At 44.8% G+C, this 27981-nt stretch overlaps 2 protein-coding genes across 4 annotated transcripts in view; both read left to right on the top strand.

Annotated features, from left to right (window-relative positions):
- The window catches only part of Gle1 (GLE1 RNA export mediator), a 30259-nt gene extending 4515 nt beyond the window's left edge, over positions 1-25744 (top strand). Inside the window, exons 3-16 of one of the 3 annotated variants that reach the window (XM_021645296.2) lie at positions 130-240; positions 1332-1480; positions 1701-1761; positions 2300-2554; positions 5148-5379; positions 6371-6483; positions 6645-6714; positions 11987-12129; positions 12232-12422; positions 13750-13879; positions 14550-14654; positions 16695-16777; positions 17786-17849; positions 20021-25740. In XM_021645296.2, the coding sequence (XP_021500971.1) occupies positions 130-240; positions 1332-1480; positions 1701-1761; positions 2300-2554; positions 5148-5379; positions 6371-6483; positions 6645-6714; positions 11987-12129; positions 12232-12422; positions 13750-13879; positions 14550-14654; positions 16695-16777; positions 17786-17849; positions 20021-20194 (1881 nt within the window). In that variant the 3' untranslated portion in view covers positions 20195-25740. Of the gene's footprint in view, positions 1-129; positions 241-1331; positions 1481-1700; positions 1762-2299; positions 2555-5147; positions 5380-6370; positions 6484-6644; positions 6715-11986; positions 12130-12231; positions 12423-13749; positions 13880-14549; positions 14655-16694; positions 16778-17785; positions 17850-18591; positions 19627-20020 lie in introns of those variants that run through there. The other 2 variants (XM_021645371.2, XM_060389842.1) reach the window with 2 other exon arrangements.
- A 510-nt stretch (positions 25745-26254) lies between these two features.
- Sptan1 (spectrin alpha, non-erythrocytic 1) overlaps positions 26255-27981 on the top strand; it is a 67675-nt gene continuing 65948 nt past the window's right edge. Inside the window, exon 1 of the mRNA XM_060389835.1 lies at positions 26255-26393. The gene's annotated coding sequence lies outside the window, so the exon portion shown is untranslated. The remainder of the gene's footprint in view (positions 26394-27981) is intronic.

The following is a 27981-nucleotide window of genomic DNA, read 5'->3' on the forward strand; positions in this document are numbered from 1 at the left end:
AATTGGGAGCCAAAATAAATCTTTTTTTTTTTTTTTTTTTGGATCATTTTCTAGGAGAACACCTAGAAAACTACAGTGACAGAAAGCTAGCAAAGTCATGATCTTTGTTTATTTTCATCTTCTGTTTAGAGCACTCATGAGTCCCAGTCCACAGAACCTATTGCACTTCAGTCCTCCCGAGCGAACAGAGTGGAAGGCTGCATCCGAATGTACGAATTGGTGCACAGAATGAGAGGAACTGTAAGTGGGACCGTGCATCCGGGAAGGTCTGACACTAAAGAGCCACCATCCACTTGGGAGTTGATGGGGAAGACTTTGTGCTAGGCGTGATTTCCCACCCACTGAGCACTCACTTTGTGAGGTAGTGTGGCATAAAGGTCAACAGTGAACACTCTCAAGTTAAGTCTGCTTTCACTTTCTGGCTATTCTAGTGTAACTTTGGGGACATTATTTAAATTTTTCTGTACTCCATTTATATCTCCAAAATCTGCAGGTGGTTCCCATGCGTCAGATATGTTTGTACTATGAGAGCTCTATTTTAGCCTCTGAAAGAGCAGCACCATTTTAATGAATTTGACTTCAGGAATACTTCTGACTTATACAATTAAGTTTTGCCCGAGTCTATAACTGAAAATATAACAAATTAAGACCTTAAAAAATGGCTTGGAGCCTAGGAGGGTTGGCTCTTTTATGTAAGAGCACAGAGACCTCTGCAAGCTTGACTTCAGATCCCCAGCACCAATACAGAAAGCTGGACCTGACTATATATGCCTGTGATGGCAGCATTAGGAGAGAGATGGGCTGATCCTGGAAGCTGACTGGCCAGCCACTTTTAGCTAAATGGTGAACTTCTAGTTCCGTGAAGGACCACATGTCAAGGCAATTAGAGAGTGATAGAGGAAGACACTTGACATCTTGGTCTGGTCTCTGCATGTGTGCCAATGGGCACACATACCTCTATACTTTAATTATACATACAACACAATATGCACACCACTATTGTCCCTACACACACACACCCAGGGCTGGAAATAAGCTCAATTAATAGAGTCTTTGAAAGTGTATAAACCTTGGCCGATGCCCATGATACCAGGTCAGGAGATGGAGGCAGGTAGAAGTTTAAGGTCACCCTTAGCTACAGAACAAGTTTGAGACCAGCACTCCTGTTTCAAAAAAAGAAAGAAAAACTCTTTTCAAGGACAAGTGCTTGGGCAAAGCTCTTGGCAAGACTCCATGCTGTGGAGTCTTTCATGTTCTAAGGACTGTGGTCAGGAGCACATGGGCCAGGCGGCTATGGCACCCCAAAAGCACCCGGTGCTTATTCTTTTCAGGAGGGCCTGAGGCAGTGGCAGGAAGAGCAGGAGAGGAAGGTACGAGCCCTCTCAGAGATGGCATCTGAACAGCTGAAGAGGTTTGACGAGCTGAAGGAGCTGAAGCTGCATAAGGAATTCCAGGACTTACAGGAAGTGATGGAGAAGAGGTGAGTCTTCCTGAGTGGCTGCTGTGAATGTCTGTGTGGTCAGCTTGATGGCTTTCCCAGAGAAACCCCAATGTGAAAGGGCTGGAACTCAGTCCTTAAATAGGAAATATCGACATCAAATAGACAAAGAAGCTTCCAGCCTTGGAGGAGGCCTAATGTGACAGTGAGGGAGAGGGAAAACAGTCTCAGGAAACATCCCTGACCCTGCCTTGTTTATCAGTACCAGAGAAGCCCTGGGCCATCAGGAGAAGCTGAAAGCTGAGCATCGTCACAGAGCCAAGGTCAGTGCCTGGGACAGTCGGTGTGATTGTACTGGTGTCTGTCTCCCTCTGAGTGTCTGTCAGCGGCAACAGATAGTTATTCTGGAGACCCTGGTCCATGACCATGCTCCTGGGTAGTGGCTGCTGTAGTTACTTCTTCGTTCTTGGGGACCAAATGTCTGAGAAGACAAAGGAAAGGGGGTTGTTTCAGCTACTGGTTCCAGCTGGCTTAGAGAGCCTCTGCTCTCTAGGTTGCCCCTTTCTCCTTCTCCTACTCAGGGCTCAGCCTGTGGAGTGATATCACACACATTCAAGGAGGCCCTCCCCTTTGTTAATCCTCCCTAAAAGTGTCCTCAGAAACTAGTAGACGTGTGATTTCCTACTCTCATAGGTTCTATTCAAGTCAGTCAAGCTGAAAATTGCAATTAACCTGTATATTGGCCCTGGGGAGTATGTTTCCTGGTTTGAGCCTACCTGTGAAAAGATGTAGTTCACTTAGGATTCAAGCAGTGTAGAAGGGGAAAGCCCCCCCTTCGTGACTCAGTGGTCCTTTCAGTAGATTCTCAACCTGAAGCTTCGAGAGGCAGAGCAGCAGCGTGTGAAACAGGCAGAGCAGGAGCAGCTTCGGAAGGAGGAAGGCCAGGTCCGCCTGCGCAACCTATACACCCTGCAAGAGGAGGTCCTGCAGCTCAACCAGCAGCTGGGCGCCTCCAATCAGCACAAGGACCTGCTGAATGTTGACCTGGCTGCCTTCCAGACCCGGGGCAACCAGCTGTGTGGTCTCATCTCTGGAATCATTCGCACCACCTTGGAGGTAAGTGATTACAGAAAACTGCTTCAGGTTAGAAACCAAACTGCTTAAAGTCAAAATGTGTTTTGGTAGGTGGTGGTGGCACACACCATTAATCCTAGCACTTGGGAGATCACTGATCTGCAGAGTGAGTTCCAGGACAGCCAGGGCTATACAGAGAAACCCTCTCGAAACAACAAAACAAACAAACAAAAAAGATAAAAATAAATAAAGTAATGCCAGACTACTAGCAGAAATATCAGTCATTATTTGATCAGTGGGTAAAGAGCTGGTGACATAGCTTACTGGTAAAGCATTTGCCTAGCTTGGTGGCCAAGTTCTGGTCACAAAATGAAAACCTAGCAAATAAGAGATAGAAATACATAAAAATAAAGATTAAATTATCTGATTCTATATTTTATATTTAAATATAAAGCGAGAGACAAACACTAAGTAGAATGGGAAAAAAAGGAGTATTTGAGTGACCGTATGCACAATAACATTATTGTGGAAGTTATAAAGGAAAGTGATTTATTTGAGCACATAAATTTTTTAAATTCATTTTCATATTAATTACCATTATTTACTTTGTATCTCAGTTGTAACCCCCTTGCTCATTCCCTCCCAATTCCACCCTCCCTCCCTCATCTCCTCCTATGCACCCCTCTAAGTCCACTGATAGGGGAGGTCCTCCTCCCCTTCCATCTGACCCTAGCTTATCAGGTCTCATCAGGACTGACTGCAACATCGTCCTCTGTGGCCTAGCAAGGCTGCTCTTCCCTCAGGCAGGGGGGTGGGGGGAGGTCAATGAGCCAGCCACTAAGTTCACGTCAAAGACGGTCCCTGATCCCCTTACTAGGGTACCCACTTGGACACTGAGCTGCCATGGGCTACATCTGAGCAGGGGTTCTAGGTTATATACATGCATGATCCTTGGTTGGAGAATCAGTCTCAGAAAAGACCCCTGTGCCAAGATATATTTGGTCTTTGTGGAGCTCCTGTCCTCTCCAGGTCTTACTAACTCCCCATTCTTTCCAGAGACTCTGCCCAAGGTTTGGTTATGAGTCTCAGCATCTGCTTTAATACACTGCTAGAGTCTTTTCTGGTAGGCTCCTGTCCTGTTTATTGTTTTCTCCTACTTCCAATGTCCATCCCAATAAAATTTTAAGATATTACAAATTCGGAAATACTTGTCACATACACTAAAATTTAATGTCCTTGATTCAAAGAATGCTCTTGAAATTTATGCAAAAGGATAAATTGCTTTCACTTTCTATTTTTCTCCTACAAGAGAAAATGAGCTAAGGGCTGCACAGGTGTCTTTAAAAGCTGAAATAGGAATTGCCAGATTCCCAGCAGTTAGAGGCCTTGTTCCTGGGCCTAGTGACCCTGAGTTCCTATCCTCACAAGGTGGCAGGAAAGAGCCAACTTGCAGGGGCTGTTTGACTTTTATAGCTGCGCCTATGTAAACACACACACACATAAATTCTACCAAAAACAAAAGGCAAAATAAGACTTTCAATCACTTAAGAATGAGTGACTACTCATTAATAATATTTATAAAACTAATAGAAGTTTTACAAATTACAACTTTGTTTCTTTGTTACTGAGGCATTGTAGCCCAGGCTGGCCTCAAACTCTCAAGGCTCCACCATCAGCCTTGTTAGTGCTAGGTTGCAGACCTGCACCAACACCTAACTAAAACCTGCATGTTTAACTAGCATGCTGTCACAACCCCCTCATTCTTTGTTCTTTTAGCTGTTATTTCTGTGTATACATATGTGTCTGTGCTCATGTATGTATATACGTGTGGGTTTCCACAGAAGCTAGAATGGGATGTCAGATTTAGACCTGTAGTTAGAGGTGGTTATGAGAGACTGACATGAGTGCTAGGAACCAAACTCAGGTTCTGTGCAGAGCAGCAAGTGTTCCTAACTGCTGAGCCATTTCTCTAGCCTTGTTTCTGTTACAGGGTCTGCTATATAGCTCAACATGGCTTGGAACATAAGGCATTGCTCTCCTACATCAGCCTTTTGAGTGCTAGGATTACGGGTATATGCTCTGATTGGTGTTGATGAAAGCATCAGAAACTTCATGGTTGGTTGCTGTGGATGTGATGATGATAAACCTTTTGTTATTGTTATTTTATGTGTGTTTGTGTGTGTACATGTTTGGAAATTAGAGGATAATTTTGTGGGGAAAGTTTTCTTCTCCCTTTCTGGGTTCCAGGTATCAAATTCAGTTTGTCAGTAAGGGTTGCTAAGCAAGTGCCTTCTCCCGCTGAGCTATCTCAATGGCATTTATTTATTTATGTTTGTTTGTTTGTTTTGAAACACACACAACAGAGTCTCACTGTGTAGCCCTGGCTGGTCTCAGAGTTGCAGTAATCTTCTTCCTGCCTCTGTCTCTCAGGTGCTAGGGTTGCAGGTATGAGCCACCACTCCCAGTTCTTTGATAATAAATCTTTACGAGAACAGAGAAATAGTAGGTATCGACATTTGACCGTGTATACATGCTGGTCCAGCAGTTCAGCTTCAGAAATGGACTGTGCACATGGCCTAGCCCCGCAGGGCGTAACTAGGAAATGAGTGTTAAGTGTTGTCTCTCATTCTGACAGAGTGGCTATCCCACAACAGAGAGCCTAGCTGAGGCTGAGAGAGCCCTGCAGGAAATGCGGGACGTCCTTTCAAATTTGGAGCAGGAGATCATCAGAGCCTCTGAAGTCAAGAAGAAGCAAGATGAAGAGGAGGCCCGGGTGAAGCTGCAGGAACCACAGGTGCAGCAAGGGCCAGGAGCTCCCACCCAGTCCCCTGTGCATAGCCCAGGCCCAGCAGGGACACAGAATGAAGGTGAGTTTTGGTGTGAGTGCAGTCCTTTAACTGTGGGTTAGGGTATTAAAACAAATGTCAAAATGTACAGGATGGCCGAGTTCAACAGAAACATTTACATAATGTGTTATGTTCAGTTTTAGTTGATCTAGAATGAATTTCGAATTCTACCACTTTCCATGGGGACTTGAAAACTGTCTACATCTGATAAGTGTGTTATTACAAGTATCACTACTGCCTAGTATTTTATTTTGTTTGTTTATTTAGGTTTTTGTAGATAGGGTTTCTCTGTGTAGCCTTATTTGTTACAGAATTCACTTTGTGACCAGGCTGGCCTTGGAATCAGAGAGATTGCCTGTCTCTGCCTCCTGCGTGCTGGAATTAAAGGCATGTGCTGTCATGCCTGGCCTGAGTATTTTATTATAAAAGAATTTTTTAAGGATTTATTTATTTTGTTTTATGTGTATGGTGTTTTGCCTACATGTATATATGTATACTACATGTGTAACTGGTGCTCACAGAGGCCAGAAGAGAGCACTGGGTCCCCTGGAATTGAAGTTGAAGGGAGTTGTGATCCACCATGTGGCTGCTGGGAGTCAAATAGCTCTGGTCTTATACAAGAGTAGCAACTGCTCTTTCTTTTTTTTTTTTTTTTTTTTTTGCAACTGCTCTTTTAAAAAAAGATGTTAAAGGATTTTATTAAATGTATCTGCTGAACCATAATTTCTCCAGCCCCACTGCTAAGTATTTTAAGTAATATGGGTAAATGTCCTTGTTTAACATGTTTGAGGATCAGCATAGCAATGTGTTTGAACCAGAAAGCAGTGTGGCCTTGACAAACAACCTTTTCATACCTGGTTGTTTAAATGGAGAGTATTAGTACCTGCTCCATAGCGTGACTGTGAACTACAGCAGCCAGTCCACAGCGCATTGCTTAGAACCGTCCCAGCTTGTAGGGCATGTTAAATAATTAAATAAGCTCACTTGCATTAAGGCCTGTCTTTATTCTTAGACCTTCAGGTGAAGGTACAAGATAGTACGATGCAATGGTACCAGCAACTTCAGGATGCTTCTGCCAAGTGTGTGTTGGCTTTTGAGGGCCTGACCAGCAGCAAGGACAGTCAGGTAAGTGGGGGAGAGATGGGTGGCAAAAATTCTGCTGATGTGCCCCATAGCCTGATGTACTAAAGAATGCATTTGCTATGTCATTTCCCTCATCCTAAGGGCATGGCATGTGCTCAGCTTTTTACCACATCCTCCAACATGTCACCATTTTCTTTTGGTAGACCAAGAAGATAAAGATGGACTTGCAGAAGGCAGCCACCATCCCAGTGAGCCAGATCTCCACCATTGCAGGTGGGTCCTTCACTTCATTGTCTTATTTTTGCTTTTTGCAAACTCTGACATCTGTGAGGTTCTTACACAGTGTTTGCTCAGGGCTGGGTAATGTGGCTTAGTGGCAGAGCACTTGCCAAGTATGTGTAAGGACCTGGATTCTATCCCCACCAACACACATACAATGTTCAAATGTATGTTGCATCTTCCCTTTTTTTTCCCCTGTTTTTCTTCTTCACACAGAAGATACCTGGGTCGAATAGTACAGGCCTGTAATCCCAGCTGGTTGAGAGAAGGCTGAGGCTGTAGGATCACAAGTTCAAGTATAGCCTATATGAAATACAACTTAGTGAGACCCTGTTTTAAAAGGAGAAAGTCGGGCCTGGAGAGATGTCTCAGCAGTTACGAGCACTGACTGCTCTTTCAGACGACCTAGCTTCAATTCTCAGCACCCCCACCAATTGTGTGGTTCCTTTCTCAGCACACAGCACCAATTGTGGCAGCTCACAATTGTCTGTAACTCCAAGATCTGACAGCCTCACACAGATATAATACAGGCAAAACACCAGGCACATACAATAAAAATAAATTCTTTAAAAAAAAAAAAAAGGATAAAGTCAGAAGACACCAGGGATGTAGCTATTGTACAACACTGAGGTGTGTACTAGGCCTAGCTCAATTCTCAGTAACACAGAAAAGAAAAAAGGAATGTTTGTGACTCCTTTTTGGAGAGGTTCAAATGCTTTTATTGAGGATTTTATATAGGGAAAGTGCTAAAGAAGTGCTATAGGGGACAAATAAAGCACGTGCCAAAGGCCACTAACCAATTTTTAGCTTTATTTTGTGTGGTTGGGAGGATGTTGAAGCTGCGGCCTGGTGTCCTCTACACCGAGCTACCGATTCTTATTTGTTTTTTTGAGGTAGTGGGCCACTGTGTAGCTCAGGCTGTCCTTGAATCATGTTAGCCTCCTGGGAGCCCTTGATATCTGACTGTATAAGTGTATGTGCAAGTGCCTGATCCGGTGGCGTTTGTGAGCTGCCTCATGTGGGTGCTGGGATCTGAACTCTGGTCCTCATGATTGACTAGCAGTTGCTCTTAACCACCAAACCATTTTTTCAGTCCCCTGATTCATTTTTTTAATAAGCTATGTATTAGTTGTAAATTGATTATAATGATTTTAATAATCACTAGGAGGTGTCTTGGAGTAGGGTCCCGCTATGTAGCCACTCTGTAGCCCAGGCTGGCCTTGTACTCACAGAGATTCCCACTGCCTCTACCTCCTGCTGAGATTAAAGGAGTACACTGCCATTTCTGATTTTGTGTACTTGTATTTTTCAGGTGTTGCTGGTAGTTTAACCCAGGGCTTTATAGAGACAGGCTAGGCAAACTCCACCAGTGAGTACTGGTGAGGAAGTTTCCTGGCCCATGGTCCTTGGATGGCTTTTTAAGTGTAAAGTTGAAAGTTGCTACTGTACACCTCATAAAGAGAACTTGGGAAGGAAAATGGGACCCATCTAAGAAGTCTTTGCTTTTGCCCTGTTTTGTCCCTGTCTTAGCTTTTCCAAACTCCAAGATTGACATATTAATACTCTCCTTTGCCAGAGATGTAGAGAATAAGACCAGACAGAGACCCTTTAGAGCCAGGCTTCATTTCAGTTTTGCACAGCTGTAGATGAGGAAGCCTCCAGATTTCAGGCTGTACCATCAAGAAATAGGAGAGCGACTAGGGAGCCCTCTTGCTTACTATGTGCCTCCGTGCCCTCTCAACTTATTGCCAAAAAAAGCACAGGAGCATTGTAGATAGTGCCCTTGAGGCCATTTGACCGAGCTTACTAATAACCCTTTGTTGCCTGAAATTCTTTGTGGAGCAGGGCAGACTATAAATACATAGCACATTGAGGATTGTAAGTGTGGTTTCCTTTGACAGTCATAGAGGGTGTTGACTGCTCTCTCCTGCTTATCTTTGTTCCTTACCCTCAGGCACTACACAGTCTCTTCAGCTGCAGCCAGGAAACAGAAGCAGCATATACGTCAGTCTGTTTTAGAAACTGAGGGTCTTGCCCTAGTCAACTCTTCTAAAAGTCTACCTTTGTTTCCATCCTTTCTGTCTCCTGCAACTTTGTTCATTGCCGTTCTCTCTGCTTCCTGAGCATGGTTCTTTTTGCAGTTACTTTCTCTCAGCCTTTATATGTGCCGAGTCGTTCATATCCCAGCATCCCTTGCTCTTCTGCCTTCGGATCAATATCTGATTTAGCTAGTGTTTCCATTTGGCCTGTGGACTGTAGGCTTCTCTATAAAACAACTCCTGACTTTGACAACACTACTCCACAGGTTCTGCTCTCCCTTTTCCTTTGTGAGTTCTGTCTTGGCCCTGCCTTGACTGTAGTGCTTCCCAGAGACTTGCTGTCACCCCACAGTTGTATTTATCCTTTTAGCCCCTGTGGTGTCAAACATTACTTTTATACCACTGACTTCTAATTCTGTCCTGGTTCATTCCTTTCTTCCAAGCTTCAGGGTCTCTAGCAGCCATATTAGGAACTTCTCTGCCTAGATGTGTTTTAACTCCCTCCTAACTAACTAGTTTATCTTCTCTGTGCCTCTTTTCCTCCTGTTTCCTTTAAGTAGCCAGTAGTCTGAAAGAGCTCAGGCACTTAAGCTGGAACTGGGAGCAATCTGCATGTGTCTTCCTGTTCTGCTGTGAGCCTGCTGAGACCCAGCATGCTCTGCAATTAGCACTCAGTAAGGTTAAATGAGCAGAGGAAATATAACTTCATTCTTTTCACTAAGCCCCCAATAAACATGAAGAATTTAGGGAATATTTATAAGTGGACACGGGTGAGTGGGTATAGTAGCCACATGAGGCATGGAACAGAGAGGGGCTGGTTGTGAGAATCAGCTTGTAGGGCTCTTGCAAGCTGTCAGTAATAGTGGTAGAATATGACACGTTTAATATCCAAATAAGTTCGTATTTTCTGAAATTACTCATCCTGTAGGTTCTGGGATATCTTCTTAATCATTTTTTGTTTCGTGCTGCATCTGTGGCTTATGGGATATTTTGAGTCATTAGTAAAAGAATCACTTCTGAGATGATTAGGAACTTCACAAAGTATTTTCATCAGGAGATGCTGGTTAATTAAACCTTCAATTGTAGGTACTAGAGTTATGAAAACAAATTCAGATCTGCTTAAGCACAGATAAAGACAGTATTTATTCTAATAATATTCACAACAGTATTTTATAGAGCTCAGTGGCAAGAATGAAGCTAGGGGAAGGAGAAGTTGTAATTATCTTTCCCATCTTTCCTGTTCTTCTTCATCCCCATTTCATAGATTACTTGTCTTTGGTTCAGGCATCAGGTCAAAGGCCCCCGTATGCACTGTTGCAGGAACAACCACTTCAAGGAACTGGCTCTTCATTGGCTGATTTACTGTAGCTGTTGTGGGGTTTGGAGTCCATGGGTTCTTTCTTCTACATACATATTAGTAAATGTAGGTGTCAGTGTTCCATTACTGTAACAAACTTATGAGGTATTACATTTATAAAAATAAGGTTTATTTTGGTTTATAGTTTTAGAGGGTTTGGTTTGTGATTTAGCCATCTTGCTTTTGGCAAGTCATCATGGGGGAATACTGGGCAAAAACCATGGACCTGGTAGCTGGGAAATGAAAAACAGATGGGAGAGAGTCCTTTAGGATTCTTCAAGGATCTGTCCCTGCTCATCTGAAGACCTCATTCTAGGCTCCATCTCTTAGAAATTATCTAGCTTCAAAGTAGTGTATGGAATAGTGCTATGGACTAAGCATAAATAAGCATGGACATTTGGCAGACAATTAAAAATCTAAGTCATGCCAGGAATTCACTTCTGGGTCTCTAAGGATGAAGGAATGCCAGCCTCAGGGAGAGACATCAGCCAAACCACGGAAGACCCTTAGAAGGTTCTTTTAGAGGTGCCAATGACTCACACCCCCGAGATTTGTAATTCTGTTTAATAGTTTTTTTCTCACTTCTGCCTTATGTGTCAATTTCAGCCCCAAAGTGATTCCTTCAGAGTTGTGCTGTCACTTGTGTACTTTGCATTCCCTAACATAACACAGCATGAGCTTGACTGTTACATGTCCTTTTTGTTTGCTTGCTTTTTTTTTTTTTTTTTTTTTTTTGAGACAGGGTTTCTCTGTGTAGCATTGGCTGTCCTGGACTTGCTTTGTAGACCAGGCTGGCCTTGAACTCACAGAGATCCACCTGCCTCTGCTGGGATTAAAGGTTTTGCCACACCTGGCATATGTCCTTTTTGTGTGTGCTCCTTATATGCTCACCTGTGCATGCATGTGTGGAGGCCAAAAATTGGCAATCTTCCTTCAGTTCTCTGACTTATTTATTTAAATACTAAAAGATAGATTTATTTATTTTTATGTATGTGAATGTTTTGCCTGTGCATGTCTGTGTACCATGTGTGTGCCTGGTACTCAGGAGGCCAGAAGACAGTATTAGATCCCTGGAAATGGAGTTATACAAGTTTTGAGCCATCATGTTGGTGCTGGGCCCTCTGGAAGAGTAGCCACTTCTCAGAACCACTGAGTCATCTCCTAACCCATATTTATTTATTTTTAAAGATTTATTTTGAATTATGTGTAGGTATGTGCATGTAGGTGAAGTGGCCTCTAATACAGAGGCATTAGATCTTCCTGGAGCTGGAGTTAGGGGTTGTGAGACCCCACCATGGGTGCTGGGAATCAAAATCAGCTCCTCCGCAAAAGCAGTGTGGATTTGTAATTGCTCCATCATGTACAGTGAGACAAGGTTTCTCACTGAACCCAGAACCTAACCTTTTTCCTAGACTGGCTGGTCCGTGGGTCCCCAGCATGTGGCTGTCTCCACCCTGCTAGTGTTACGTTTACAAGCTTGTGCTGTCACACTCAGATTTTACGTGGATGCTAGGGATCCAAGCACAGCTCATGCTTGCAATGAGCGCTTTCTCCACTGAGACATCTCCTCAGCCCTCCATTATATATCTAAAGCAATAGTGATTGAACTTAAATTCTAAACTTCTATAAAATGGATTTCTGTAGAGGCTTTGCTTTGTCACTACATTTTGAAAAAGATTGACATGATGTTGCATATAGTTGAGACAGGGTCTCATGTAGACTGTTGGTCTCAAACTCACTACATGGCCTAGGCTACCCTTGAGTTCCTGAGCTTTCTGTGCCTTCTCCCAAGTGCTAGACTTGGTATAGGTGTGCACAACTATATCCAACTACAGTTTCATCTTTTTATTGATTTTTCTTTCCTACCCAGGTTCCAAGCTGAAGGAGGTCTTTGAAAAGATCCATAGCCTGCTCTCTGGAAAGCCTGTTCAATCTGGTGGGCATTCCGTGTCTGTCACTCTTAACCCTCAGGGACTGGACTTTGTCCAGTACAAACTGGCAGAGAAATTTGTGGTGAGAAACCTCGTTGTAGAGGGTGGGCGGAAGAAGCTGGTACACAGTGTTAAGCCTAGCTGTGATAGTAATTTGAAGTTGTGCCCATCTTTGTGCTCCTAGAAACAAGGTGAGGAGGAAGTGGCCGCTCACCATGAAGCAGCATTCCCCATTGCAGTGGTGGCATCTGGTATCTGGGAGCTCCACCCCAAAGTGGGAGACCTTATCCTTGCTCATCTCCACAAGAAGTGTCCATACTCTGTTCCTTTCTACCCAGCTTTCAAGGAAGGGATGGCTTTGGAGGACTATCAACGGTGAAACTGTTTCTCCTTTCTCACTCACTCTGGGGAGAGTCGTAGCACATAAGAATGTGAATGTTTTCACTCTTTCAGGTCTTCCTTTGTACTTTAAATGTCCTGTCAGAAACAGAATGTCTTGAACCATGATTCATATTGAACACTTGAAATCCCGGCATTTGGGAGGTTAAGGCAAGTGAGGTTCAGGTTAGCCTGGGGTACATAACATAGCAAGAACCCGGTTTCACATAAAAGGGTAAAACTGTTACGTTTTTTCATGCAAACTGGACTTATTTTAGGATTTGTAGATTTGGGGGTGATAATTGATAATCACCATAGCTTACAGGGAAGAATACTGGATGTGGGATCCAGGAATCTTATAATTTATTCATCTTACGGCTTTACAGAATAGGGTAAATCATTGAAATCTCATTGAGACACTGTCATAGTCAAGGTCATTGTTGCTGTGAGGAATCCCATGACCAGCCACTTGAGGAGGAAGGTTTATTTCACTCTCGCATCTACAACGCAGTCTGTCATGGAAAGTAGGGAGGGCAGCAACCTGGAGGCAGGAGCTGGTGCAGAGGCCATAGAGGGGTGCTCCTTCCTGGCTTACTCAGCCTGCTTTCTCACAGTACGCAGGCTCACCAGCCTGGGCAGCGCCACCCACAGGGACCTGGGCCCTTCCTCGGCAATCATGAGTTAAGAAAATGCCTTAGAGGCTTGCCTTTAGCTATCTTATGGAGGCATTTCTCAATTCATGTTTCCTCTTCTCAGGTAACTCTGGCTTATGTCAGGTTGACATAAAAGTAGCCAGCACTGAAGTAGTTTTCTTTTGCCTTTAAAGATTTGTTTGTTTGTTTGATGTATATGAGTGCTCTATTTGCATGTACACCTGCACGCCAGAAGAGGGCATCAGATCACATTATAGATGGTTGTGAGCCACCATGAGGTTGCTGGGAATTGAACTCAGGACCTCTGGAAGAGTAGCCAGTGTTCTGAACTACTGAAGCAGTTCTCTCCCCACTCCCCTTGGAACAGGGTTTCTCTGTGTAGCCTTGGCTGACCTGGACTCACTTTGTAGACCAGGCTGGCCTCAAACTCACAGAGATAGCTCTGTCTCTGCCTCTCCAGGTGCTGGGATTACAGGTGTGTGCCACTGTGCCCAGCTCCAGTTGTCTTTTATTCAGATATTTGATCGTGGGTACCAGTGCTTTGTGTAGATATAATAATAATAAGTAATAATAATGCAAAGTGTAACTAGTAGTACTTTTAGCCATAGAAGGAAACCTCTTTGTCACCCTAATTTTGGTGTTGGTGTTCTTAATCTTATCTTCACACATAGAATGCTTGGCTACCAAGTGACGGATTCTAAGGTGGAACAACAGGACAACTTCCTAAAACGAATGTCTGGGATGATCCGTTTGTATGCCGCCATCATCCAGCTCCAGTGGCCATATGGAAACCGGCAGCAGGTAGTGGAACAGGCCTGCCATTACTAAGGAATAGGAGTCCAGCATCCACAGCAAATGCGGCCTTTATGTTAGTCAGCTCTGTCACCAAGACAGCTTACAAGGAAGAAATTTCTACGTTACTTGGTGGGAGCCTGTGCATGCATTACAGCATTTGTTAGAGCTTTTAGCTTTTTTTTTTTTTTTTTTTTAAGCATTTAGCTCTTACTTTCCCTTGGTCCAGTTTCTTTTGGAGCCATGGTGAAGCAGAGCATCATGGCTGAAGCATAGGCAGAGCAGAGCTACTTATGGGAACTGGCAAGTGAAAAAAGGCCTTATTTTGAGGCAGGGTGTCCCAGTATCGTGGGCCAGGAATGATTGCTGTAAGTGAGGTCAGCCTGGGCTCCAAAGTTAATACCCTTTCTAAACAAAAAATGTTAATGATGATAATGGCCATGGAGTCCTCGAATATGATTTCATATTTCTCAAGAACCTTTTGACAAATGTCTGAGAGCCTGTGAGTAGAACAGAATAGTTCTGAAAAGGATTTCCTCAGCCTTTGTTGTTTCTGCTCTGTCCTATATTCCTGGGCCAGATGATCTCGGGTTCATGTTCAGTGACTGAGTGATTACATTGAGAGTTTATGATGTGAATAAAATGAGATAAAGTCATGACACAGCTGCTTTCCTTCCAGGCCCATCCTCACGGCTTAAATCATGGCTGGCGCTGGTTGGCACAGATCTTAAACATGGAGCCTCTGTCAGACGTGACAGCCACTCTCCTGTTCGACTTCTTGGAGGTAATTCTGTTATCAAATGAGAGAAAGCCAGTGGTTGAGGTGGTCTTAGGACACTGGGTGAAATGAATGGAGAAGCAACATAGAAGTGGAGCCAAGTAGTGAACAGTATTAAGCCACTGTCATCTAGCTTTCCCTAAGCCATAGGACAAACGTAGCTTCAGCTTTTTCTCTCAGGATTCTTGACTTCTCTTTGAGTTAGGCTAGGATACGCCTTTTTTTTTTTTTTTTTTTTTTTTCTCTTTTTAATGTCTGTGGGGACCCTACAGGAGGCCAGGCTTTACAGCTAGCAAGGGAAACGATCCAGGTGAGGGAAGAATGAGACTCGGTTCAGCACAATTTAGGTAACAGGTGCTGGGCCAGGACTTCAAGAGTCTGATATCAGCTGGTATATTTTTGCCATATTTAAGCATAGCACTGGTTTGGGAAAAAGTTTTCAGATAACAATTAACATAGTCCTGTGAATACAACAAAGTTTAAGATATTTTGCACTGATGCTCTTTACAAATACATATGGCTTCATCCACACAATGGGTTCTTCTTGACTTAGAAACAATCCTTAAGATAAAAGTCTGGGGAGAAATGACAGAGGTAAACATAATCCCTGTGGGAATCAGGATTTTCCTGGCCCTGAGGTAACATGAAAGTCACTTAGACTGTTGTAAAGTACAAATGACATCTCTCACAAGGATGAGTTTTATGGCCTCAAACACTCAAAGTTTAGGGGGAAAGGGCCTGGGATAAGTAAAACATAAATTCTGGAAGATATGGGCAGAGCCTGGGTCATCAGAGAGCCAGTGATCACCAGCTTGTAAAGTACATGTATTCCCAGCATTCCAGGAGGAGGACAGGTTAAATATCCCTTGTCTTTGAAGAGTGCCTGCTAGTTGAACTTTCTTGGCTTCTCCAGTGCTTCTCTGTGTGCACAAGCACTTTTTGCCCTCTACAGTTATATATACACCCTAGCCTAAGTAAAAAGCACAATTCATTTTAGGGATATAGTGGAACCACAGTAGACTATGCAGGCCAGTCTCCTGAGACCCTGGAAACAGGAACTAGATCACCAGGTACCAACACAGTCCCTGGGTCTAGTTTTCCATAAATGTTCATGCTTTGTAAGCTCGTTTTGTGCACTGTGAGTGCCAGGATTATAGGCATGTACCACTGTGCCCAGCTTGGCCTGGGACTTTTATGTAGACCAGGCTTGCCTGGAACTAAGAGATCTACTTGCCTTTGCCTCCTGAGTAATAGGATCAAAGGCATGCACCTCCACCTGCAGCTGAAGGGGCTGATTCTGAAGTAAGCTTAAGGGAACTGGGCGTGGTACTTCATGGTGGTAATCCCAACACAAGGGAGGCTCAGGAAGAGGATCACAAGTTTGAGACTAGCCTGGGCTACCCAGTGAGGCATTGCCTCAAATTAATGAATGCTCAGGGTTCATGTCCTGACAAATATGAGGCCCTTGGGCCTATAATTCTAATAATTCCTAGTTATTCCTGACGTGATAGTAGATTAATATGGAGCCTGAGTCTTTGAGACAAGCAGCATTCTGTATTCTTACTAAGGCTAAGAGGAGTACCATGCCTTCAGACAGTTCAGTACAGCAAAATAAGTGTTTGTTAAGCCTTTACATTTGACTTAGGTGTGTGTGTGTGTGTGTGTGTGTGTGTGTGTATGTATGTATATATATAATTTTTTTTAATTGGAACTTTCTCTGTAGGCCAGGCTAGCCTCAGTCTTAGAGATCCAACTGCCTCTGCCTCCCTAGTGCTGGGACCAAAGGCGTGCGCCGCCACCACCACCATCATTGATGGCTGGAGTTTTCTTTAATGTCACGGATAGACTTGGGTCCTTAAGCCTACCAGATCATCCTCACAAGTGAACTCCAACACCCCACCCCACATAGAAAGTTGAGGATTTTCATCTGTTCCTTAGATAGCTAAGTAATGCCATGGCTGAGATGTTTCAACAGGCAAAGGTGTGAGTGTGCTTCTCTCATGAGTTAGTTTTTGTCCCCTGCTCATGAGTCTGTCTTCCCTCTAGGTGTGTGGGAACGCCCTTATGAAGCAGTACCAGGTCCAGTTCTGGAAGGTGATACTTCTCATCAAAGAGGACTACTTCCCCAGGTATAGGCTTGTGAGCACACCACTGGGGAGTTAGAGGTAACACCTGGAAGCCAGGCACCATGAATTCTAAAATGCTAGTACAATATACATATATACAATTATTTTTCTCTTGGCTTGAGGGAGTTTTGTTTTTGAGACAAGGTTTCTCTGTGGGTGGCCCTGGCTATCCTGGAACTCACTTTGTAAACCAGGCTGATCTCAAACTCACAGAGATCTGCCTGCCTCTGCCTCCCAAGTGCTGAGTTTAAAGGTGTGCCCCACCACACCTGGCTGGCTGAGTTTTTAATTTTGGTTTTCTCTTGTTCCTTTGTTTTGTTTTGTTTTGTGAGAGTCTGTAGTCCAGACTGTCCCAGAGCTCCTCAGACCTCCTGTCTCAGCTTTCTTTGTAATTTCTTTTATGTTTACTTATTCTTCTCTCATGCAATACATCGAAACTGCAACTTCCCCTCCCGCCACTCCTCTTAGTCTCACCTCCCCTCCTCTTAGTCCCACCTCCCCTCTACTCCAGATCCACTCCTCACCTCCCTGGACTCCCCCTCCTAGAAAAGAGCGACTCCCAAGGTCATCAACCAATCATGGTATAACAAGATATAATAAGACCTGGCACAAACCTTCAGTCAGGACTCGACAAGGCAACCCAGTAGATGGAAAATGGACCCAAGGGCAGGCAAATGAGTCCGAGAACTCTCAGTTCCACTGTCAGGAGTCCCCCTAAAACCCTAGCCAACAAGCATAACATGTATATGCAGAGGGCCTAGGGCAGACTTTGAAGTACTCTTCTAAATTCTTTGGAGTTTCAAGTAGGGAGAAGGCACTTTCCTACCTGATCACCAAGAATCAAGGAAGAGCAGTGTGTCCTTCTCCTTTGTACCTTTGGAGGAATGGCGAGGACCCTTTGGAAAGCAGCCAGCATTCTTTAGAAGAGCCAGAAGATCTAGTCCTCACCTAATCAGAGAATGGAGATGTTTCACAGGTAGGACTCAAAAGTCTTTCTCTCTCTCCCTATAGAATTGAAGCCATCACAAGCTCAGGACAGATGGGTTCTTTCATACGTCTAAAGCAGTTCTTGGAGGTAAGATTCCATTCCAACGTGCCCTAAACTGTAGCCTGAGACATACTTGTGTCTCGTAATCTTGGGCCTCCAGACCTGATAGCTGTGTCTTCTATTTTTCCACACACCTGCTTGTTGTTCTTAATTCCCCTTGCCTTTTAGACCAAAGTATGCCATTTTGTCCCTATATCCATTCTCCACACTGCCTATCAGGTAACTATCCTCAAAGAATAGTAGACAGTAAGGTATGTGTAGCGAATCTCTCACAGACTTGTATTCCTTGTCAACCAAGGGTCTTCTGTCAGTCTCGGGTGTAGGGAGCTTTTGGGTGTGGCTGCTAAGTCCATGAAACCATATTGCATGTTCAGTTGGACTCTTCCTCTATTTCCAAGTACCAAGACATTTTAAAAAGGTTTATTTTAGCCGATCATCTAGAGTTCTGTATTACATCTGTCAAGTAGCCCACTGACAGCCAGACTCTAGGAGCCTATAAAATAGTGATGGTGGCAGATGAGGCCATCTATGGGGAAATGGGTGGGTGGGCCTAATAATTCTTTTTTTTTTCTTCTTCTTCTTCTTCTTCTTCTTCTTCTTCTTCTTCTTCTTCTTCTTCTTCTTCAGTCTTCCACAGACCCATCAGACTTTTTCCTTTTGTCCATTCTTTCTTTGGTCTGGGCCTTGTCCTTCAACGTCTTCCCATTGTTAAATGCTAGATGCAATTTTGTCAGAAACTTACCCTGTTTTCTTCATCTTTCACATTCAGAAATGTCTGCAGCGCAGGGAGATTCCTGTCCCCAAAGGCTTTCTGACATCCTCCTTCTGGCGCTCCTGATGTCCCTCCATCACCAGTCATCACATTATGTTGCAGGAGGGGCACCAATAAAGCAACTGAGACAGCGGGTTTGGAAGAAATCATGTCAGATTTAGAAATTTGTCAATGTGTTTTTATATATTTGCACCATGTGATTAAGATTTTCATAGTTCATAGCTTTTTGTCAGTCTCTTGTCAGATTGGTAGTTTCTGTATGTGTCACAGACAGCAACAGAACTGGCCTTTCTAACTTTTACAAGAGGCACCGAGCTCTTGGCTGTGCCCGTTGTCTCTGCTATTTCAGGAAATTGGTGATGCTTTATCTGCTTCACTCTGACCTGGAGTGAGCCCGCCATTTTCACTTCCACTCCCTGCCCCAATCCTGTCACACACAGCCGGAAAGGAAATCTCTTAAGACTCCCTTTAAGGTATCATGCAATGTTTGAAGCTAATCTGTGCAGTCTGGGTGTGAGGTAAAGTATTTTACACTTTATGGCTAGTAAAGTATTTGTTTATTCAGAGGACATGTATGATGTTGGTATGGACTGAACCCCAGAGTGCATCAAGGTAGTGGGCACGTGATCAGGACTGGACACATGCAACTCTAGAGTACTTTGTCTTTTTTTTTTGGAATTTGGTTCCTGGGTGCCTAGGGATGCTGTATTGAATGAGGTTCCTTTTTGTTGTTTTTCTGACAAAAATTGAAATGGGGTGACATATGGCTTACAGCATTAGGTGTAAGCCGAAGATCATCAGCAGTGAATGCATTGGTCTGTAGGAGGAGCTGACTGTCTCAGCTGGAAGCTGGTATTTGTTTTGCGAACAGACTGACTCTTTTTGTACTGCAGAGGCAGTGTCGCAGATCTAGTCCTGCATGCAGAGGGCCTTCTGTGGCTCATATTCTCACTGGTACACTTGAATGGACTAAGCATTTTCATTGTTGACTACAGTGCCCAAAAAAAGTAATAAAGCTTGAATTTTTAAAAATCCTGTGCTAGTATATGGTTACCTTAATATTATTTGAATGAGCCAAGTAGAAATCATATGGACATAACTGTACAGGTCTAGATAAGGAATATGTGTTCTTCCTCTTTATCCTCTTGACCTTCATCTTGGAAAAAAACTGGTTTTGTTTGATTCCTTTTTTAAAATGGCATTCCAGTAATTGGCTTTCATCTAACAAGAGTGTAGGGAGTTGAGCCTGTAACACTTACTTAGAATGCAGAAGACCTTGGGCTCCAGCTAAAATGTCCCTCCACAGGAAGAAGAGTGAGAATATTTAAGTCAGAAATGTTACAAAACAGCAGGTTCGCTTGTGTCATGAGACTGGACTCCATTTTTTATTTTTACTTTTTTATTTTTTATTTTTTTTGTGACCTAGGTATGTCTCACCTCTCCGAACCTTACATCCCTACTTACAGAACAAAGGAAAAAGGAATTGTCACTGCAGCCTTCATGCTGTGCTTGGCAGCAGCCTCTGGGTTGGAGTTTCACCTTGTATGTCCTGGAATTTGTCTCCCTCACTTGCAGGACTACCTGGCAGGGCCTACAATGAATGGCATCCTCATAGCCTCCTGCCACTTGCTCTTCCTGTCAACTCAAGCCTTGCAAATAGCATCTGTTTTCTACAGATAATGGCAGGGAACAGGGTGGGATGTACCAACTTCAGGATAAAAAAGTGGATGAGCTCAAGCCTTCCTCAGTCAGCAAATGAATGTCAAAAAGGCATTTCTTCTAGATACTACTACCGTCTGCTGGAAAATTAGCCTGCCCATAAAAACTTGGAATGAATGAATGGTGCCCACCCAGCCACGCAGCTCACATAACCACTAAGCAAGACTGGAGTTCTGGCTCTTCACTCTGCCACAGCATTTTTGCTAGGTTTATATGTGAAGAATAAGTCCATATATGGGAAGCTGGGTGTAGTGATGCATGCAGCACTGAAGCAGCTGAGAGAGGAGGATTGAGACAGAGATACAAAGGTCAACACAGCAAGTACTAGGCCAACCTGGGCTAAACAGTAAGATTCTGTCTCAAACAATGAGAAGTTAGGTGTTTTAACATGTACCTATAGTCCAGTCTGCTTGGGATGCTGAAAAGGATTGCCAGGAGTTGGAGTGGCCTGGACTGCACAATAAGGCACTCTCTGCATCTGTCTCTGTTTATCTCACCGGAGTCTCATAGTCCAGGCTGGCCTCAAGCTTCTTTTCATGTGGTCAAGGATACTCTTGAATTTTTCTGATCCTCATGCCTCAACTGCCTTAGGCTGGGATTACAGGCTTAATGCCACAGCTTCCTACCGAGTGCTAGGACTGAGCACATGTGCCACCACAGCTGCTTAATCTCACCATTACATCTCTTAAATGGAAAGAAAGAGAGAGAGAAGATAAAAAAAGGAAAAGGGAAATGTGGAAAATCACTGAGATCCAGCAGTGGGGTTTAGTAGTAGATTGTCTGCCCAGTGTGCATGAATCCCTGGACTCATTATGTAGCTTAGGCTGCCTTAGAAATTTTATTTCTAAGTTTTTTTCATGAGTTTTTTGCATGTGTATATGCCTGTGTGCTACATGTTCGTTACCCAAGGAAGTCGGAGGAGGGCATCAGCTCCCCTGGAACTGAAATAACAGGTAGTTTGTGAGTCACCGTGTGAGTGCTGGGAAGCAAATTCAGGCTCTACTGAGCCATCTCTCTATCCTGTTTATCTTCACCCACAGGGTAAAAATGACCTTAAACCTTATAGCCAGCCATAGTAGCATATACCTCTGCCCGGGAGGCAGAGGATCTCTGTGAGTTCAAGGCCAGCCTGGTCTACAATTCAACTCCAGGAGAGCCAGGGCTATTATACAGAGAAACCCTGTCTCAAAATTTGACAAACTTATGTGTTCTTGTGTATAACACAGCATGTATTTGAAGGTCAGCAGACAACTTTGTGAAGTCAGTTCTCTTTTCCTACTTACTTTTACATGGGTTGTGGGGATCCAACTCCAGCTGTGAGGCCTGCATGGCAAGCTCCTTTACCAGCTGAGCCATCTCACCATCCGGAGAATACATTATATAGCAATTTAATATTCTTCCTTTGGATGTGATTAGCAGTCTTGGCATTTGTCATTCGATGCTGGTTATCCTAATGGCGTCTCAAACATAACACAGAAGATCTCTGGAGGTTTGGGTTTCTGATACTCACTGATAGTGTAGCTTCAGAAGCCAGGAGCACAGCTGAGGATGTGGCTCCACACAGGTGCATCAGATTCTTTGCCACAGAATGCTACAAGCCACATTCTCTTTTTGGCTCAAGTGCTCGTTCATCTGCTTGCTTCCATTGCATCTTGACCTCATTTTTTGGGCTCAGTTCCCAAATTTTTGCCATGTCATTCATTGTCCTATATCATCTTAGTGCAGATTTGGTAATGCGCTGAAAATTCAAGCAAAAAATTCCAGTAGGTTACAACCTCTGTACATCCATTGGCCTTGGGATCTCTCTCTCTCTCTCTCTCTCTCACACACACACTCTCTCTCACACACACACACACCATGAGAAATCCTGTAATGACTGCAGTGACAGGACAACATAAGCCACAGAGCTGCTCACATGTCTCTGTCACACATGACTAATTTTCCCTTTCCTCTGCCACACTTAATGAATTCACTGGATTGCCTGTGGATCTACAGAAAGCAGACAAGGGTTGTAGGCTTCCGGTAATGTGATGCCCTTGCAAAAACACCCATTGTAAAGGAGCTTACTGACAGTCCCTAGCTATGGCCAGGCTTCATTTATTAGATAATAGCCATTTAGGGGCTGGAGAGGTGACTCAGTAGTTAAGAGCTCTTGTTGCTCTTGCAGAGGACCCAGGTTTGGTTGCTAGTACCCTTGAGGTTCACAACTGTCTATAATTCAAGTTTCAGAAGATCCAGTGCCCTTTTCTGGCCTCCAAGGGCACTAGGCATGAACATAGTGCAGGCAAATTACTCATACACATAAAACAATTTTTTTAAGCAAGAGGTTGGAAGAGCAAATGTACATTTTGAACTGCTCTGAGGCAAAGGGTTGTTACTGATCTGTAATGTTGAGGATTGAACCTCGGCTTCTCCTATGAGAGACCCATAGCTTACTAACTGACACCACCACAGCCAGGACTGTGCTTTTGAAGTAGGTAAACATGTACATGGAAAAAAGCAGTAAGAAGTAATGCCACGGTACAGTAAACAGATGGAAGCTTTTCAAGGCTCTGAAATGACTACTTAAATCATTAGGCTATTCTCTAGGCAATGGAAAACTAACATTGTTTCTTGAGGTTTGGCATGGTTTATGAAACTTATTCTTAAACAATGTGTTTAAGCTTAGCAGGAGATTTGGGCATGATGGTACCACCTCTACAATTGCAACATTCAAGAAGCTAAAGCAGGAAGATTGCCATGAGCTCAAGGATGGACTAGGACATAGCATGAGACCCTATCTTAAACAAGAAAAAAAATAATCAGATGCCATAATCCCAGTATGGCTCTGCAGGTAAAGGTAAATGCTACCAAGCCTGATGACCTGAGTTTGATACCCGGGATTCACATGGTAGGAGAATCAATTGCCACAAGTTGTCCTTTGATCTCCATACATGAAGAGCACACATGAAGAGATGAAATAAATGCTTAAAGATACAGCTTAGCTGGTAGAATATGTTCACAAGTGCCCAGATTGCCAGAATGTTCTCATCCTAGGTGGAAACTGGTCCTATGGAACATTGGCCTTCCCTCCCACCCCTGCCCCATTCCTGTCTCCCCTCAGTGCCTGGCTACCAGTTCTCTACATTATCTCAGACTTGACAGTTACAGGTTGCAAGGTAAGCAGAATCATCCAATATTGGTCTTTCTGTGTGTCTGGCTTGTTTCACTTAGCACAATGCCCTCAAGATTCACACAGTCACTATGTTTGGAAGACTTGTGTGACTGGCTTGCCAGCTCTGCTCCTGAAGAATGTCCTCTGGGGAAAGGTACAGTCCATTTTGTCAGCAGGACTTTTTCCATTCAGCCTCTCTCTGCCTCTCTTCTTTTTTGGGGGGCAGGGATTTGAGATAGGATTACTGTGTAGCTTTGGCTGGCCTGGCTTGGCCTGGGTTTGTGGACCAGGCTGGCCTCTGCCTCCCTGAGTGCTGGGATTATAGGCCTGTACCACCACGCCCAACTTAGAGTCAGCCTCTCTCTTTACAGGGAGAAAAAAAAAATACTTGCACTTTGCCGAACCTAGTAGACACATGACTTTCCATGGCTGTTGATGGGTGAAAACCTAACAATTAGCATATTTCCCAGCCAACAACTGACCTTTTGAACAAGGGATCAGGGCTGCCTAGCGTTCAAGTCTAGGGGCTGCAGAAACCAGAAGCTTAGAATTCACTTGGATTCACTGCTGTAAGGAGGCCAGAAGAGGTGTGGCCAAGAACATGGAGCTAAACCAAGCTGTCACAGTGTGCTGTGCTTGCTTTATTTCTTCCGTCTGAAGTTCTGTTACAAAAACAAGGCTATTATCGGCAATATCTTCTCCCTGTCCCCACGCCTAATAGAGTGTGAGGCATGTGCCGAAATTGGTGGGAGGGAGGGGAGCAACAATAGAAACCATGGAAATGCCTTTTTGATGGCTCATTTTCGTGCCAGATGAGAGCAGGGTGGGTTGGTGAGTGGGAGCCCGAGGACACTGTTATCCTGGCCATTTTGATCAGAAAAAGGATCAACAAGCAGGATTTTAGTTTCCAAATCAAAAGTGAGCTCTCTTTAGGTCTCCAATTTGTTTGGCATTTGGTAGAAAGAGTAGAACTCTTATTTCAGTATGAGGCCTGGGAGATTAAATACCTACATCCCTGAGACCTATGGTTTGCCACTGAAGCATAACGTCTTAGAAATTGTACTAGCCATTTTGTAACCAAGGCCAAATATCTGATTTTAAAATCTGCTGATATTGGCTGAAGAGGTGGTTACTATAGTCGCCATCAGCTGTTTTCAGAAATGCACGGTCCAGAGCCTGTTGTGATGGTACATATTTTTAATGGATCTTTGAGTTTGAGGCCAGTCTGGTCTACAGAGCAAGTTCCAGGACAGCCAGGGATACAAGAAACCACATCTGGAAAATAAAGAAAAACAAAAAAAGCACAGTCCAGGAAGCAGCTTCCCAGCCAGTTTTCTCTGTAAAGATTGCAGGAAATTCCTCTTAGAATCTTTTCCTCAAGATTCTGTGAAGCGGCTTCTGGGGTGTGGCCCCTCTTTTTGTCTCTTCACTCCAAGAAAAAGGACTAGGAATCTTCCTTCACTATCATGTCTACAGCTAGGGCAGCCTAGGAGTCACACCGAACTGCAGAGGACCAGGAAGCTCAAGACTGGGCCTCACCCCAGTTCTGGAGCAATGCCCAGTGTCTTTATAATTATTTAAATAGGAGGTTCAGCTTGGTAACTAGGAAGCTAATGCCTGGGGGAGCTGCAGAATTCCCAGTCGACCTGACTACACAGGAATGAGCTGGGTGCTGCTCCAATGGTTGCCACACAGCTGTCACCGAAATGGAGGAAGGGAAAAGCTATTGCAGGAGGGGAGCCTGGCAACAGAGTTTGGAGACAGGCCCTAAATGGGGCTGGTTGTATATAGGACAGAAATACAGAAATGTTGTTTTCTCAAAAGTCTAGCACTCACCTGCCTAACTGCTTGTGTTCAAATCTTAGTTTTTCTGATTGCTTCATGCCTGACCCGGAGAAGAAAGCTAGCCTCTTATGTCATCAGGGTGCTCATTTGTAAAATGGGGAAAGCGACATCTACTTTGTAAAATCAGTGCAGAGATTAAAAGTCCAAAGAGGTAGCACAGACAAGAGTCAGCTACACAGCAAGGTTCAATTAATACCGGGGAAAGAAATCCTCTGTCGTTTTATCGACTAGAATGAATACACCCTATTCTACTGGCAACAGGAAGAAAGACTGCTAAATAATTCTACAAATCCTGAAATAAAAGCCTTATGCCACAAATCAGTCTTTTTTTTTTTTCTAATCGGGATTTGTTTTTTTGGTTTTTTCCTACCACCTCCTCAAACACGGAGTCCCAAAATCATCTGATTTTCTTGGCCCCAGCCCCCACCAGAACAGGCAGACTTGGGTCTCTCGGCGCCAAGCCGCCTCCTGAGAAAGTAGGGAGAGCAAGCCAACATTCCGGTGAGATCACCCGAAAAGGACAGGGCGTCTTTCCGGCGGGGGCAACAGCATCCCCAGCCTGACTGCAGCACTGGGCCCCGCCCTGCCCTTCGCCGCAGTCCCGGAAGGGCTCCCAGGGCCGGAGGGGTGCGGCGCAGATTCTCTGCAGGGCGGACTGGGCGGGGCAGGATTGCACAGGACCCACGCCGGGGCAGGCGGATGCGGCGACTCCTCTGCGCCGCGCTCCGCACCCCTCGCGCGCGCGCCCCCAAGCTCCCCTTCCTCTGTCGCCCTCCCGTCGTTTACTCCCGCCCCCACCAGCCCGCACCCCGCCTCGGCTCCTTCCGGACGCGCTCGGTTCTTTCCGTAGGGCAGTGGAGCGGCGAGTCCCGCCCCTCGCGTCGTCGAGCCGTGCACTTCTCCCACGCTCGCCCTCGGCCGCCGCGGGAGCGCGCGCGGTCGCCTATAAAACCCCGGTGCGCGCGCGCCACCGTCACTATCCGCTGCGGAGCGAACGGCGTGAGGCAGGAGCCGCGGCGGCGCATCTTTTTCCTCAGCAGCCCTCAGCGCGGCGACCCACGCCCCTCACCCCCGGGAGCCGGTAAGAAAGGGCGGCGGGCGGGAAGGGAAGGGCCGCGGGCGGCCGCACGCCGGAGCTGTGCGGACAGGTGAGCCGCGGGGCCTCCCGGGCGGGTCCGTGGGCCGCTGCCGCCGCCTTTGTGGCGCGTGGGCTGCGGGGCGCTGCGGAGCCGGGCGGCGACCCGGAATGTCACGGGCGGGGGGAGGCCGCGCGGGGGCCCCTCCCTGTGCCGCGGCCCCACCCGTCGCGGCAGGTGGTGAGGGGTGGTCCTCGGCAGCACCCACCCGCGAGCGCCCCCGCACCGCCCTTCGCCCGCACCTCCTGAAGAGGACGAGCTAGCATCTGCAGTGAAGGGCTCGCTGACCTTAATTTCATCCTGTATGGCGGTCCCGGGCCCCCAGAGAGGTCTCCTTTTTCTTTCCTGGTAATAAATGTCTTTTCTCTTCAGGGCTGACTTGCTCCTGTATAATAGTTAGATGCAGCGCTGCTTGGTAGGAGATCCAAATCCAATAAATAACTTAATAGCTTACACCTCTTTCTATGTGAGACTGTTTTTTTGTTTTGTTTTATATATATATTTATCAGATACTACCACCGTGCCAGTGTGGGGTGTTAGAGCAATCTTTTGTCTGAAGCTATCCCTGCAAATTTGACGAAATGCCTCTTAACGAAAAAATTGATTTTAAAAGCCTCTCAGGTACTGGAATTACATATATATATATAAAACAAGGGGGACTTCTGTGTAAGTAAGGTTCGATGGGTTTTTAAATGAATAGCCTGGAAAGCTGGGGTGAGATAATTTCGAGCTGTTACACGTTACAGGGTCTTTTTTATTTTTCTCTCTCTCGGTCTCTCTATACAGACTCCTACTGTGTAACCCAGGCTGGCCTGGAATTTACTGAATAGCCCAGGCCTGTCTGAAATTCAGGATTTTCCTGCCTCAGCCTCCCAAATAATCAGGTTTTTTAAATTTAGAGACCCAGAATATTTAAAGTCATTTGTTCTTTCCGTTGTTATTTTCGAAAAGCTAATTATCATGGCTGTCAAGGAGTACAAGAGAGACCAACCATATGAAGTATTTTCATAATGTGTTAAGAAATTGCGTTGTCATAGCAATTGGACTTAAGTAAAACAGAATGTATCAAAGATGGCAGGGTGGGGGTGTCTTGGAGCCAGGAAACAAGAGCTTAAGAATAGCACCAACAACAGTGCATTGCATGAAGCCATTGAGCCAAGATTCCCACTCATACTAAATGTCTTACATTTTAAAGGTCAAATTGAAGTCAAAGCCGGAAAAAAAAAAATGTGCTGCAGTGGGGGAGGGGGGAGTAAGGTCCTCTGCAGAAAATTAACAGTAAGCCTTTTTTAGTAACTGGGCCATTAATTCCTCAAAGGGACCCTCAAAGTATGTTGACTGTTATCTAGGGACCTAGATAGATTGGAATGGAAGGTTTACCCTGAACTAGACAAATGTGAGACAGTTCTTATGGTAAACCCAAGGCCTGGTGACTTAGTTCATATCTGCAATCCCATTCCCTATTTTGTGAGACAAGATCTTGATATGTAGCGATTTCTGAAACTCTGTACTCGGGTGTAGCTGGTCTTGAAC

Source organism: Meriones unguiculatus, chromosome 8, assembly GCF_030254825.1.
Source record: "Meriones unguiculatus strain TT.TT164.6M chromosome 8, Bangor_MerUng_6.1, whole genome shotgun sequence".
Taxonomy (NCBI): Eukaryota; Metazoa; Chordata; class Mammalia; order Rodentia; family Muridae; genus Meriones; species Meriones unguiculatus.